This window comes from Prinia subflava, chromosome 4 (genome assembly GCF_021018805.1).
Source record: "Prinia subflava isolate CZ2003 ecotype Zambia chromosome 4, Cam_Psub_1.2, whole genome shotgun sequence".
Classification (NCBI taxonomy): domain Eukaryota; kingdom Metazoa; phylum Chordata; class Aves; order Passeriformes; family Cisticolidae; genus Prinia; species Prinia subflava.
This window is the reverse complement of record NC_086250.1, coordinates 49,771,310-49,786,748: the sequence shown is the minus strand read 5'-3', so window position 1 is coordinate 49,786,748 and position 15,439 is coordinate 49,771,310. Positions and strand designations below refer to the sequence as shown.

Below are 15,439 nucleotides of genomic sequence, written 5' to 3'. Positions count from 1 at the left end.
AACACTACCATGTCAAATCAACCTTAATACTAAGCACCATGTCCATTTCTTGGGATAGTGACTCAACCACCTCCCTGGGCAACATGTTCCAATGCTTGACCCTTTCAGTGAAGAAATTCCTCCTGATGTCCTGCCTGAACCTCCGTTGTGTCAGCTCTCACATCCTCTTGGCAGTTGCCTGGGAGAAGAGGCCAACCCCCACCTGACCACAGCCTCCTTTCAAGCAGTTGTACAGTGATAAGGTCTCCCCTGAGCCTCCTTTTCCCCACGCTAAAGAACCAGAGCTCCCTCAGCTGCTCCTCATGCAGCTCACTCTGACCCTTCACCACCTCTGTTGCCCTTCTTGGACACGCTCCAGCCCCTCAATGTCTTTCTTGTAGTGAGGGGCCCAGAACTGGACACACAACTTGAGGTGTGGCCTCACCAGTGCTGAGTGCAGGGGGACAATCTCTTCCCTAGTCATGCTGGCCACAATTTCTGATCCAAGCCAGGATGCTTTTGGCCTTCTTGGCCACCTGAGCACATGCTGGCTCATATTCAGCTGTCAATGAGCACCTCAAGGTCCTTTTCTGGGCTGCCTTCCAGACACTCCTCCCCAGCTTGTAGCACTGCATGGGGTTATTATGACCAAAGGGCAGCACCCAACACTTGCCTTATTGAACCTGGTACAATTGGCCTTGGCCCAGTGATCCAGCCTGTCCAGATACCTCTGCAGAGCCTTGTAACCCTCCAGCAGATCAGCATTCTCACCCTGCTGGGTGTCATGTGTGAATTCATTCAGGGTACCCTTGATTCCCTCATCTGGATCATTGATAAACCATTAAACAGGACTAGCCCCAACGTGGAGCTCTGGGGAATACCACCAGTGACTGACTGCCTGCTGGATGTAACTCATTCACCGCACTCTCTGGGCCTGGGCATGCCAGTTTTTAACCCAGTGGGCTTCCAGCTTCTCCAGGAGAATGCTGTGGAAGACAGTATTAAAGGCTTTACTGAAGCCCAGATAGACAACATCCACAACCTTTCCCTCATCTGCTAGGTGGGTCACCTTGTCTGAAAAGGAGGTCATGTTGGTCTAGCAGGACCCATCTTTCCTAAACCGCTGCTGGCTCACCCCGATTCCCTGTACATGCCATGTGATGGCACTCAAGATGCTCCTTCAGTCTTGGAGGGGAAGAGGAGGCAGACCTTCATCTCAGGGCCTGCAACAAGACAGAGCAAAGTGTGTCAGGATTTTGGCAAAAGATTCATTGTAGCAGGTGTAGTAGTCCTTTCAGGATTTTGTAGGATTTGCTCTTCCATTTAATTCTTTTCATTACAGTTCATCTGATTGTTGAAAGCTGTTTAGTTATTTTATCTCTTATACTTTTATATCCCTTGGTAGAGTAGGGAATCAAGATTGGTATTTTATATTTGTTTATAAATGTTAAACTCTGAACCTACAGTTCAGTGTTAACTACCTCCTCAGTCTACCTTCTGAACAGTAATCTTCTGACAAGCTTCTTGATGGACTAATTTCCACTGTCTTTAATTACAGATTGTCCCTGTTTTCTTGATAACCTTTTTTGGCTTAACTGGAAGGAAGGGTACCAGTCGGGGACTGCATCCAATTAAGATGAATGTTATCTGATAAGAATATGTAATTGTCTTCCTTAACCCCACTTCCACATTTTTCAGACACATTAGACAGAAAACACATCTATAGATTTTTGATAGATTAAATTGTATGCTTATAAGATACTTCTGTCATCAGCAGCTGTGTGCAACTTCATGTTCCTCCCAAGCGCTGTGTCTGGGGAGCTTTTCTGTAACATTTTGTTATGGGTGTTTTTGTTTGTGGTTTTTTTTTTTTTTTTTCTTTTTTTTTAATTTCCACTGTTTCTAACTCCAATCTCATAAATTATTTTTACAGTTCCTATTCAACTTATCATGACCTGGAAGTGTTTTTACATGGCCTTGGTCTAGAACACACTAGAAGATTATTTGAGGTAATTTTGTGGTATATTTGCTGCCTGTGAAGTAATCTGTGAAAGCAAAATGCACCTACTGGATAGTAAAAAAGTTATATTATCATTAATATATAAATTCAAATAAATTCCTTACACATAAATTTATTTATAAAATGGGAAGTTTAACTGCAATGGACTAAATTGGATTTCTTGATTATGTGCATTAGTCACAACATTTGATGTTTCTAAGCTGGACAGATCTTTCATTGCTTCAATAATGATGTTTTGTAGCCTGATTTTGTTCCTGAAAACTGAAGTAAAACGGGGAAGAAAATCAAGTTTAAACTATTTTATTCTGAAATTCTTTTTGATGGCAGAAACTTCTTTTTTTAACAGGAACAAGATATAGCTTTAAGACAACTTCTGACCATGCAAAAAGATGACTTCATACAGGTCAGTTTACTACTTTAGAATTTAATTTTGTCCTCTTTTTAAAGTGTTTTTAATGTCTTAACTTCTCATTATAATATGTCTAACCTTGAAAGAATTCTTTCAGCATCTTTTGCAACTTCCTGAATTTTAATGTGAATATAGACAGGCTTTTTCTGAAGTATGTAATTTCACAGATCAGTGAGTGATCAGGGGTGAGCAAGAAGTAGTTTTAGTTTAAATTCTAGTTGTTACCATTTTTAGTTTTGAATTGTGATTTCTCTGAAGGCAAGTCAGTGCTAGGATTAGCAGTAGATAATACTTAACTACTTTAGATGTGGTCCTCCTTTGTGAGGCGGTAATTTTTTTGGAGAAAGAAGAGCTCTCTTACATTAAAATTGCTTAAATTGTAGAATCTCGTATCCCATGCAGGTTTGTAAAACCTTATCCCCACCCAAAAAAGGGAGAAAAAAGATGATTTTGTTTCTTACATTTTATTTCAGCTGGGAAGGTTGGTCTTTTGCTGTTTGCAGAGGCTGGTGTTTTGACTAAATGATGCCTTATTACAAGGCTTCAGTTCTCACATGAGATGTAGTGGTTGCTTTTCTTTATTCTTTGCTGGAATTTTTCCTGTGGGAAGGACTTTCTGTGCCTAGAGGAGCAGACTATAATAAAATCCAATTATAGGAGTCTCATTGGAACAATGTAAGTACTTCAGGATACGGTGCTCTTCTGAGCACCCTGTACTGGGGAGCTTTGGAATCTGCTCTGGGATCCCAAAGACACCTCGTAAAAACAGCCACTTGAAGGCTGCTCCCTGCTACTGGAGCTAGCCATGTCCTTGGTGTCAGCTTTTTTCTCCTGATCCTGGAACTAAGGAGGTGTATGTTCTGGCATCTGGATCCAGTGTTGTATTCCTTTAGAGTGAATGTCAACAAGGATTGTTTTGCTTGATGTTTTGTCTTGTAATGAGTAGTTAATTTTTCTGACAGAACTCACAAGGAATTCTGCGTTCTCAGGGGATGTTCATATAGGAAACTTTGTCAATAGAGAGATTTTGAAGAGTTATCTAGGGCAGAATATTATAAGACATGTCAGTGTATTTTGATGTTACTGCTTTTCTGAGGCCTCAGGATCACTGGACAGCATTTTGGTGTCCTGGGATTTTTAGAACTCTAAAGCCCCTATTGATAGCAGTTTTGTCCTTTAAGGAGACTCTTGTGGATTTCTTCTCATTACTGTGTGAGCTGCTGTATTGGACATGATTACATTAAACTGTAAATCTGTCTGAATGTATGATCATATTGATCACTTGCCTTGGTATTGTAGTTATTGCTTGTTTTTGTCCAGGAAACACTGGGGAAATAGGAGAATCATGGAATTTGGGGAATGGCTAAGCTTTATGATTCCCCCTCCAAAGAGGTGTAATTTCACCCAAAATTGTAGCTTCTGTTTCAGTGTTGTAAATTGTTTGAGGCTCACTGTTATAAAAGCAAACAAAGCTTTGAACAAACTTAAATAACTACATGCATCAGCTGCTTCACAGGAAGATAATATCTGTAGGAATTTAATTGCTTTGTCTGTTAACTGTGCAACAGCAGGAAACAGTTCCTGAAAAATAAGTCATGCTTTGTACGTGGATATAAATTAATTAGTGAGTCTTCAGTTGAGAAGTTAAAAAATGGCATAACACTCCTAGCTTATTAGCACTTCATAAGTTATCCTAAATTCTTTATGTAGTCTAGTTGTAGAGCTCTGCTAACGGTGTCTCCCCACGCTGCTGATAGAACAAATCTAATCTGTTTCCTTGTAACTTCAGAGTTCAAAGTTTTTACTGTGATAGCAGACTTTCAGCTAACAGCCAGCTGTTTTAAAGAGCCTGGATCTTATTACTGCAAAGATTAATGATGACCCCTGATGGATGCCTCTGAACCAAGCTGCTTTGTATCTAGAGAACTGGGGAGAAATCCTGTCATTAACCTGATATGCTTTCCTCCACCAAACAATATAGGAAGATATTTTCTCTGTAAATATCTTTATCTGTATTCTGCAACAGAGCCTAAACAATGAGTCTTTCAAGCTGAAATCCTTGCATTCCTTAAGCTTATTAAGAGTTCCATTCTGGAAAAAGTGTGTTCAATATACTGGGACATGTCTATTCAACATTTGTAGGTTTTTGTCTGCACTACTTACAACACTCACATTTTTTATTTTGTTTTAAGCATTTTTCTCATAAGATAGCAACAGAAGTAATTTTACTTCTGGATGCATTTAGGACTAAAAAGGTTTCTTTCTTATATTTTATTTAGTTTAGATTGGCATCTTGTTTTGGATTTGAGAATGTACAATGAAAAGTTGACACATCAAAATTCAAAATACAATTCAGAACTTTACTACATAATTGGATAGTTATCTGGTCTATGTACTTCTATATCAGTTTCAGGACTCATTCCTCTGCCCCCACTCCCTGAAAAAAGCATTTCATATTTGACAGAAATGTGTCAGGTTATTAAAATTAGTGGTTACTTGGGCAAAGTGACATTGATGTAGGAGTTTGTGCATGGCTTCACTGGTTTTATCTGTGCAGTATATCATCTTTCATGGGTTGAGGCAATCTTATTCACCTCTTGTCACATCCATGCTGGAGTGAACTTCGGGCTTGGATTTTGAGGGGCTGCTTTGTGTGTATTTAAGTAAATATAAAATAGATGTTCTTAGAGTTGATCCAGCTAAAATTGAGAGTGCATGCAGTCTGTTACAGATACAGGCAAATCATTGTACAGCACTTGCACATTCTTAAATATGGCCACTTCACAATAATACTTGCATAATTAGGACTGCAGAGCACAAGTGAACCAAAACCAACTTAAAAATTCCCTTATCCATCAAAAAGGGCTTATTGCACTGTGGTTGTTCCAAGCTTTCCTTATTGCATGACAGTCAGATTCTGGGTCACTTCATGTTCTTGCAGAGGTGGTCTAGAAATTGGTGAGTGGTTTGGACTGATCTATCAACCTTCTCTCTCTAAGTTCTGCACCTTTTACCTCTAAAGCGGTAGAAGCCTTTGTCTGTGGTGACATTTATCACATTGTTTTCCTCCTGGCACATATTTTTAAGATGTTGTGGTGCTCAGTGATCCATTTGCAGAAGAACAAAATGATATTTTATTTCTAGGTAACAAAGTACATCTTCCTGATATGCTAGTCAGAAAGCTGCATCCTGAATTGCTGGTTTCAGGAATGAAAAAGTGGAGTCAAAAGCAAAGGCAGTCTGCACAATAGTTCCTACTTTAAGCGAGATAAATTCCTCAGGAATAACTGCTATTCTAGAAATCTGCTTTCTTATTCATGATAAAATGACTGCTGTAAAGCTTTGTAAGCCTTAAGAAAATATTAGTTCATACCAAATAGGGCTCCACAAGGCCAACCTGAGAACTAATGAATTGAGCAAACTTACAGCTCAACACAAGTGAAGCAGATTACTTATAGGAAATTCAGCTCTTTCTATCTTAAGGCGGCTAGTGATATTTGCTAAAAAGACTTCAGTACAATTTATTCAGGGACCCATGGAAACCTATTAGAAACTAAAAAGTTCTTGGCACCTGTAGTTAAATTCCCAATTAATCTTGTTGGGATTTTTCATTACTGAAAAACTTGTCTATAAACTTGACATGGTTTTGAAATGTTTAAAGGTACACTTGTGAGCCCATAGTTATTTGTTACATCTAATGGGTGGAGAACCTGGAGGACAGTTGTATGCAGTCACAATGAACAATGAGTGTCAGAACACTGGGTCTCAGCAAAAAGCAAGAGCTTCCCTAGGCACAATCTCTTCCCTGGAATGTGATCTGATGTGGGTTATCAGCTGTTCATTCAAAATTCTTTCTGACAGAAGTCTGGGAGTCTGCAAATACTTAAATTCTTCCAGATTTCTGAGGTTGCAGAAGGTAACTTCAGTCTACAGAATATCAGTGGGGGTCCCATGTAGTCTAGGTTTGGAGACTCTGAGATCCTTGCAGTCTCAAATGCCACTCAGAGTGGTCTACTCCTTTGAGTGTTGAGTCAGGTACTCAGCTGGTGCCTTAGGAGCAAAGTCAAGAGGTTTTTCACTTGTTTGGAGGAGCATCTTAGGGCTGCTAACACCAGAAGTCCTGTGTTGCAGAGCAGCCTGTCAGATGAGCAAGGGAAATAGTGAATGTGTGACAGAAGCATTTCCCTTTTAACAAATGAACTATTCTTTTTCTTTAAGTGTTCTGCAAGAAAACTCTCAGCCTAGGATTTAAATATGACTTAAAATTTAATATGAGATACTTGATGGGGATATTACAGGTGCCAGTGTTTTCTTTTCCAGGCATCACTTGGAGAATCTGTTACATAGTATATATCTTCTGTGTTTTCCTTCAGTTAAAAAATAGGTCTTCCTGTAAAATTCTCTATTTGATGCTGATTTGATAATTTCCACTCTTAGTTAATGCTGTATCACCATCATGATGATTCGTTATTTTGCTGTCAGAGATGACTCAGATCATTCCTAAATGGAAGCCTAATATCCTAACAAGACAGGGGTGCTTAGGCAAACTGCTATTATTTTTTCAATAAACCCTAAACAGATTTTCTGAGTATCCTGTGTAGTTTCAGTTTGGCAGTTCGTCATTTCTTGTCATTTTGTTATTGAATATTGAATATTTTCTGTGGTTTTATTTTTTCCTTTCTCACTTACATACATTGTAGCTGGTTACAATAACCTAAAAAGAGCTTTCAAATCTTAATACCTGGAAGCTAGTGAAATGTGTTACTGTACTGTTATGTCTAGTAAGTTTAAAAGTAAATCATATTTGGAATTACTCTTTAAATTTAGATTGGCATTACAAATCCTGGAGATCAACAGAAACTCCTAGATGCTATTAATGATCTGCAAGTGGAAGAAAAAAAGTTTGAAGACGTCTCTGAAATCATGAAGCTGGAATTGAGGTATTAATGGTATATCTAAGAAAATGGAAGTGAAATATTAATTATTTAACGTGACCATGTTATTTTCTATGGCTCAGAGGTAAAATTGTCTCATACCTTATCCCTTCATGCATAACATTCACGAGAATGTGCAAGTTAGTGGATTATGAGAGCTGGTGGTGGGTGTGTTTTGCACATGGACAGTTGGGAGCATAGGCAAGGTAGGCTCTGTTAGTCTTCCAGTCAAATCTGTCTGGTTGTAAGATGCAACGAAAAAAGTGTGGGAGGGAGAGATGCATATAACTTCTGCATAGGCCTTTAATTTTCAACTCGTAAAATAATACCTTGTACGTGTGTATCTTAAATCATAAATGCTACTTCTGTTTAGATTCCAGATTTTTTCATTGTTTTTCTTTTCCACTGGAAGTAGTTTTAACTGGTGTCTAAAATATCTCATCTTTTATTCTTACTAATTAAACAGTTTAGAAGCTATTTTCCTTATCATAGATTATATGTATCAGTAGGTTAATAAGGAATTTTTTTAATGAAAGTGTTACTCATTCAGACTCCCATTCCAACTTGATTTTTTTTCCCATTATAGCATTAAGGCATCAGCTCTGCAATACCTCTCATACTTTTAGTATAGTCTTGTGCAGTACCATGGAAGCCAGGCCTAAGCTGAGAGGTACATTCCTCAGCAACCTTATTAAACTTAGTAAGTTCCCTAAGCACTGCTAGAGCAGTCTACATCCAGCACAAAATGAAAAGTGAAGTAAGTATAAAGGAACCTTAAGACTTCTCAAATCTCTTATCCTTTGTATGTAAGTACATTTTTTTTTCTGGAAGACATATCTAGACTTCAATTTAAACTCCATGCTCATATGTTTCCTCTTCTTAGTTCCCAAACTTATAGAAGTATAGCTGCTAAAAATGATTGGGTAGTAAGGGGTTCAGAGAACTGTGCTGGTACTCTCATGGATACATATCCCTTCCCTCTCCAAAATACAGGGGAAATCTGTCTGTACTGCTTCAATGCTGGAAGGCTAAGCCCCTGTTAGTAATGTTGTTCACTGGCCCCAGGAATATGCTTGGATTCAAATTCACTCTGTACATGTCTCCATGCTTTGGAGGCGGCTGAGTTGTACTGACACAATGACAGCAGTGATGTCATGGTGTGATCCTGCCATAGTGTTGTCTTTAGAGTCCCAGTTCCATGAGTCTGTCCAGTATGTATTCCACTCCCAACCAATCATTCATACACTGATTGCTCCCAGTGCTGGTGCTGTGCTGGTACCTTTATCCATTACTGTGTTTATGAGAAGGAGACTTTGTGGCCTACTTGAGGAACGTTTTTGCAGCATAATGCAGTTTGATCTGTTGGACTTGGGAGGACATGCAAGGCATTTGAGGAAACTCTTGAAAGACTGCGATGGGCTGGAAGAGCAGAGAGTTCATGTCCTGATAGAGGACTTTGATGTTTCTCCTCATCTATGAGATTTCATTCAGAGATCACTCAGAGATAAGGAATTGGCTGCATATTCACACTGGCCAAAAGTTGAGGGCAACAGCTCAATGTCCAGATGAAGACTAGTAATAAATGAAATTCCTCAGGGGTTTGGTGTTGGGACTGGTGCTGTGTAACATCTCTGCTGGAGACATGGAGACTGGGATTGAGTACACCCTCAGTGACTCTTGAGCTGTGTGGTGTGTTGGAGGGAAGGGATACCATCCCGGCAGGCCTGGACAGGCTTGAGTGGTGGGTGCATGAAGTTCAGCAAGGCCATGTACAGTGTGCTGGGTCAGGGCAAGCCCAAGCCCAGGTACAGGCTGGACAGAGAATGAATGGATTGAGAGCAGACCTGAGGAGATGGACTTGAGGGTGTTAGCTGATGAGAATCAGAAACACAGAATATCCTCAGTTGGAAGGGACCCTCAAGGATCATCAAATTCAACTCTTGGAAGAAGCTCAACATGACCCAACAAATGTGCACTTGCAGCTCAGAAGGCCAGTTGTATCCTGGGCTGCATCTCAAAAGAGGAGTGGCCAGCAGGTTGAGAGGGAATTCTCCCTGTCTACTCTGCTCACGTGACACTCCATCTGGATGCTGCATCAGCTCCAGGACCCCCAGCATAAGAAGGACATCAGCCTGGAGGGAGTTCAGAGGAGGTCACAAAGATCACCAAGAGGACTGGAGCACTGGTCCTGTGAAGAAAGGCTGAGAGACTTGAGGGTGTTCAGCCTGGAGGAGAGAGGGCTGGGGGGAGACCTTAGAGAACCCTGAAAGGGGCCTACCAGAGAGCTAGAGAAGTATAAGGGCATGTAGTGATAAGACAGGGGGAATGGCTTCAAATTGATGGAGGGCTGGTTTAGATGAGATGTATGAAAGAAATTTTCCACTGTGAAGGTGATGAGATATTAGGATAAGTTGCCCAGAAAAGCTCTGGATGTCCCATTCCTGGAAGTGTTCAAGGCCAAGTTGGATGGGACTTTCAGCAATCTGGTGAAAGGTGTCCCTATCCATGGCAGAGAGATTGGAACTAAATGATCTGTAAGGTGTCTTTGAACCCAGACTATTCTATAACTCTGTAATTCTCCATCAAAACAACGATATAGTTTGACATGTTGTATGCTGCAGTACTGAAGAACTAAACTTCAGCATTCAAGAGGATATAAACCAGTATGATATGGATACACCATAAATGCTTTCACAGCATCTGAGCCATTTGTATTAAAATAGAGACTTTGCTGCTAGGCTGAGGTTGCAGACAAGGAATCTGTTAGGTGCCTTTGGAAATGATGCTGACTATTCAGCAAGCAAAAATTAGCTACAGTTTAAGGGGACTTTGCCCAGTTCAAGCTTTATGCGTTTTTATGTTAAAATGTATGCTTTTTCCAGATTGTTCCACAGTAGTGTTTAGTGCATACATTCAGGCACAGCAGCTTAAACATTTGAACAGAGGGAGTAAGTAGAGAAATACCAGAAATTACCCATTCACTGTGTGTGGCCAAATACAATGAAATAGGCACATGGTATCTGGTGCAGTTTCACACACTGGTGACATATCTTATTCCTTGTCTAGTGTGGGTTTAGATCATATGTAGTTCTCAAAACCAGAAAATAATGGATTGATTAAAGATCAATGTACGCAAAATATGACAGCACTTCAGTTATGGCAAGCACTGCATAGTTTTCTAGAAAATTGCCTGACATGCATTCTAGGCATCTGACCTTTAGACTAAAATCTTGGGCTATGTTTACATGCTGTTATATAAAGATTTTACTTGTCACTTGTTCAAAGTCATTCTGAGAGAAGGAGAATCAGTCATTAAGTCATAGAAAAACTAACATGTAGAAAATCTTGAACTGATTAATTATAAACTTACCGAGTGTCTAGCACAGTTTAGCCACTGATGTTTTGACAGCCATTAATTCTTTTTTAAAGTGATAATTTTTTGAAAACATTATTTCCATTTCTAAATATAAGAACGTGTCACTGCAACAGGTATAAAATTCTATGAAAATGGGGACTTTTTTAAGAACTGTGGTGTAGTGAAGTAGTATGATAGAATAAATGTTTTTCTTTTTTTCCCCTCCCTAATTCAAGCCGATGACATACTTTATACATGCCAAGAATCCTTCCAGAATTCCAAAAAGTAATTTCCTTTGTGATGAAACAGAAAAGGTGCTATAACTGATCCCAGCCAGCTAAAAAGTTATCTAAGAGAAGAAAATATTTGTGGTTATGTCTCGACTATAGTAATGTGGGAGAAGCTTTCAGACTGTCTGCAGATGTTTAGTGTTGAGATTCTTTACCTGAAATACTCAGTTCAATGACATTATTCTGAAACAAGCAATAGTTTATTTTATAAAAACAAACTAATATGTTTTTATACTTACCCATCCTCATGAAAACCATGTGCAGTATTGGTTTTAAATCTCCAGCATACCTATCAATGCTTCTATATATTTCTGTTTTAAACGTTAAAGTCTTAACAGTTCAGCACTATTGCAAATCACAGATGTCTTGAGCAGTGGCAGAAATTTTACTCACTAATGATCCTGTGCCCAAAGTTGAAGGAAAGCACTCCATGACACTCTGTGGCCTAAATTCCATCTCCATTTAGATACTTGTACTGCATTGGCATGTAGCTTAGTTTAGGTGTTTCACAAATTTCGTGGGTACCTTTTTGTCCTCAGAAGCAGGAAGCGAATGGTGTGAGTATGTTGCATTGAGGTTTAATAGCAGATTGCCTAGGGAATGGAGGAATGTTGGAGTCTGAATTAGTTTATTCAGATCTTCAGTTTATTCTGAACTTCAGAATGGGACGTTCAGTAGGAACTAGTAATTGTCTCGTTATAAAGAGTTATAAACCTAAATAGCTTAGAGTTAACAGAAACTTTCCTACTGGAGATCCAGACACTTCTCAGGAGTTTCAGGGTTTGAGAGCTCACTCAGTAAAAACAATTGGATGATCTTCTTCCTTGCCTTCTTTCTGTCTTCCAGGTGAAGGCAAAAAATTTCTGGCCAGCACCATGACTTATGGCTAAAATTCTCTGATATTCCAGCGAAGTTGAGTCAGTCTCATGTGGAAGCTCTAGAAACTTAAAGCTGAAAATATTCTGTTAAATTTTTCTGTCCTTCTCTCCACTTTTTGGAGACATGTCAATCAAATTTTAAGAGTTATTTTCCAGCTTGTATTTGAGCACCAAATACAAATTTTCTTCAAAATAGGTACCATCAGATATTTTAGGCTCTGAGGTATATGTTTCCAGATCCAGGGGCCACGCCAATGTTACTGAATTCTTATTTTCTTCAACTCTATTGGAGACTAAATGATCCTAAACCTAGTCATTTCTGTCCTAGGTCCAAAGTAGCAACCAGACTTTTTCCCTCACATCCACCTCAAAAATGTAGGCTGCCGGTTATTGTCCTTCCAAAATAAAGCAGGGGAGGGAGGGGATGGAACAAACAAGGGAAGAAAAAACCAACTTGCTAAGATGTTAAATATCTTTACCTGCTCACTTTTAAAATGATACTGGGTTTTTTGTATGTTATGAAAGTGCATGTCTAACCCACTAGCCAGTGTTGGCAAAAAGTTGCAGCATTTGACAAATAACAAAATATCATTTTATTTTTCTAGTCAAGATGAATTGCTCAAGTTTCTTCAGAAGTTGAATAAAGAGTGCAGTAAGCTGATCATTCCTGTGCAGACCGTGAATAACCATTTCCACAAAAATTCTCACAAGGTATTGAACCATACAGAAGATTGATTTAGAGTGCATTATTCCACCTTATAAAATAAAAACGATGAATATTCATCAACCCTCTTGGTTATTATATAGTTATATAAAGCTGTCTGATGCTCTTTCTCTAAAGGACACTTCTTAAAAATAATTTATTTCAAGGAGTTAGGGCACACAACTAGAGGAGATAGATTTGTTTCTTCATGTTTCTACTGGTAGGAGAGTTAAGGTGACAAAAGTTTTCAACAAAGGCTGCTAGGAGTAGTAGCTTGTTGTGCATAAATCATACAATTAAAACCCAGCATAAATGGAGTTATAAACCTTTTCTGGCACTGTCTGTTGTGATACATTAACTGTAGAATATTAAATTATAATCTGCAATTATGTAATTATGGCAAATAACTAATTATTAACAGATGGTACTGCACTGGGCACCGACCAAATGTTATATTGAAGCCTGCAAAGATGTGATTTGCAGTGTTAAAGAGTTGGGAGAAGAAGTTGGCAAGCTGAAGGACCTCGTGGTGGAGGTGGGTGTGTGTGAGTGAGGCTGTTAAATACGGTGTACAAGTTTCTGATGCAACGTCAAATGTGACATCCATCAGGGAAATGTTTCATGCCTTGATCTGTCAAAGGCTGTTTAGCCTTAGCTTGGACATTGCATCGATCTCTCCCCCCTCCACTTTTTCACGGACAGAATGAGAAATAATCTCTAATATTCCATGACAGTCCATTCCTCTTCCAAAAGAAAGCACAATCTACCTTCTTCTTTTTGCATGAAAGAATTAATTGGAACATATCCCTGTGTTCTTGGGCAACCACTGTGCCATAGATGCCATGCTGAATACTTACACTCTTTTTAATTAAGGAATCTTTTGTTTGGAATTATTGACTCACAAGGAAGATACTAGGGTTTTATGGATTGAATGGGAGGCATCCCAGATAACTCTGCAGAGTGACAAAAGAAGAGGGTGGGATAGGTCAAGGCTAGATGTTAGCACCACATCAGTCATTCTCAAACCAACACAGTGACACTCTCTTGTCAGATGGGGTCATTTTAAGTAATAGGCTGGTAAAATGAACGGCGCTGGGGTAGGGTAAATGGAGCATCAGTGTCAGAAAGGAATCTGTTGCTGAACGAAGCCATGTGGAACTCAGACTTTGAGTATAATGCTACTAATGCAATTTCCTGTAGTTAAGTAAATTTAATGTAATATAACAGCCTTCTCCCAATAAATCACTTAGCACCAAATATATTAAGAGGTAGAGACTGTCGCAAAGAACTTATTAGCTATTTATTCCTGTTTTTGCATATGCAATCATCAGATGTGTATATATTTGCCTCCTGTACATGCATGCCAGTTACAAGGGCTGGTAGGGAGGGTTTCAGGTTTGGTGCCACTTGACTTTATCTGTACATAAGGTTTTATAGCTGCCAAGGCAAAGCATGGTATCTTTGTATCCTGTGTGAAACAGCCTTCTAATTACTTCAAAAATGCAAATCGTTCTTTTAAAAAAACCTGTTATGTTTTATGAATTTCATTTATGAATACTTAATACAAGACATTTTTGTGCTACTTAATTTATGATGGAGCACTTTTGAATGTAGAGCACCCAAACATTCATTATGAACGTGTGAATCTAAGTGAAACAGTTAAACCTCTTACATAAAATGTTTGTATAAATTCCCTTGAAGTCTTCAATACTGCATGCTAAGCTTAGTCATGACAAGACTTTGCCAGCAGTCCATGTCTGTAGCATATAATTTTTGAAATTACAGTAAATGAGATGACCTTCCAAGCATTGTGAACTAAGGTAGGAAATCAGAACCTAGTCCTGCTGTCCTTTATGACAAGGCTCCACTCAGGTTTGATATGTATTTGAGAAGGCACTTGCAATGTGCTTTCCACTCTCCCTTCAATTTCAATAAAGCCTAATCTGTTATATATTTAACTTCCTTTTTAAATAAACAGGTTTTTTAGTAATTAAATGGCAGAAGTTCTAGTTAAAACATTTGACAGTAGGAGTTCAATTGTTTTGTTAGTAGATTTTTGTAGCATCTAATAATAGCAATGTTTTACTCCTGAGTAATTAAGTTTGTAAATGAACAGTTTATTTTTCTAATATATGCTACAGCATGATTGAACATCAGAAAAGATTAACATTTACACATATTTGTTTCCAAGTAAGTAGGACAGGGACAGAAAGAAGTAATATCAATCCTAGATGCATGCAGATTCTTAGGACTGGGTACTTTATAATCTACTTAAGAAGCTTTCACACTAACTTTTTTCTTTTTTTCCACTTTTTACATGGATTTAACATCTGTCTCAGTATGAAGAGAAGAATAAACCTAACCAAGTGAAACTTCCAGGAAAAACAGCCACCTTGGAAAAAAGATTAGTAAAAATGGGAGTGGTAACATTCCTTGGATTTGGTTTTTTCTTACTTGTAATTAAATTAGTGGCGAAGAAGACCCGAATTTAAGTTTAGAGGTGTTTCTCATCATATCTGTAGTATTTGTATCTAGTATGCACTTTGATCTAAAAATAAAGTTATTAAAAATGAAAACTGTTACTTAAGAGTATCTTAGGTTTTTATTTTGAAATTAATTATTGGTATAGAATGTAAGTCTAAAATCTTATCAAAGCTACTTTTTTTGGCATAAAACTGTAATTATTGCTTACTAATTATTAGTTTTGGTTTTTTACTTTTACCTGTTCAAAGGTGAATATGAGCAAATTCTGGTTTTATGTCACATGTTTGTATTTAAAATTATAATGCAGATGTGTTTTGGGGGTTGGGAGGGTTTAAAATATTTTAAGTAACACTCAGTTTTATGTTGATAAAGATCTTCTTGCGGAGA

General features: G+C 38.4%; 1 protein-coding gene across 3 annotated transcripts in view; it reads left to right on the top strand.

The window, feature by feature from the left end:
• Window positions 1-15,439, top strand: part of ASZ1 (ankyrin repeat, SAM and basic leucine zipper domain containing 1) — a 36,794-nt gene extending 21,355 nt beyond the window's left edge. For all 3 annotated transcript variants that reach the window (XM_063396733.1, XM_063396734.1, XM_063396737.1), the window contains 6 exons: window positions 1,913-1,988; window positions 2,346-2,402; window positions 7,236-7,348; window positions 12,471-12,576; window positions 12,990-13,103; window positions 14,908-15,439. In XM_063396733.1, the coding sequence (XP_063252803.1) occupies window positions 1,913-1,988; window positions 2,346-2,402; window positions 7,236-7,348; window positions 12,471-12,576; window positions 12,990-13,103; window positions 14,908-15,060 (619 nt within the window). In that variant the 3' untranslated portion in view covers window positions 15,061-15,439. The remainder of the gene's footprint in view (window positions 1-1,912; window positions 1,989-2,345; window positions 2,403-7,235; window positions 7,349-12,470; window positions 12,577-12,989; window positions 13,104-14,907) is intronic.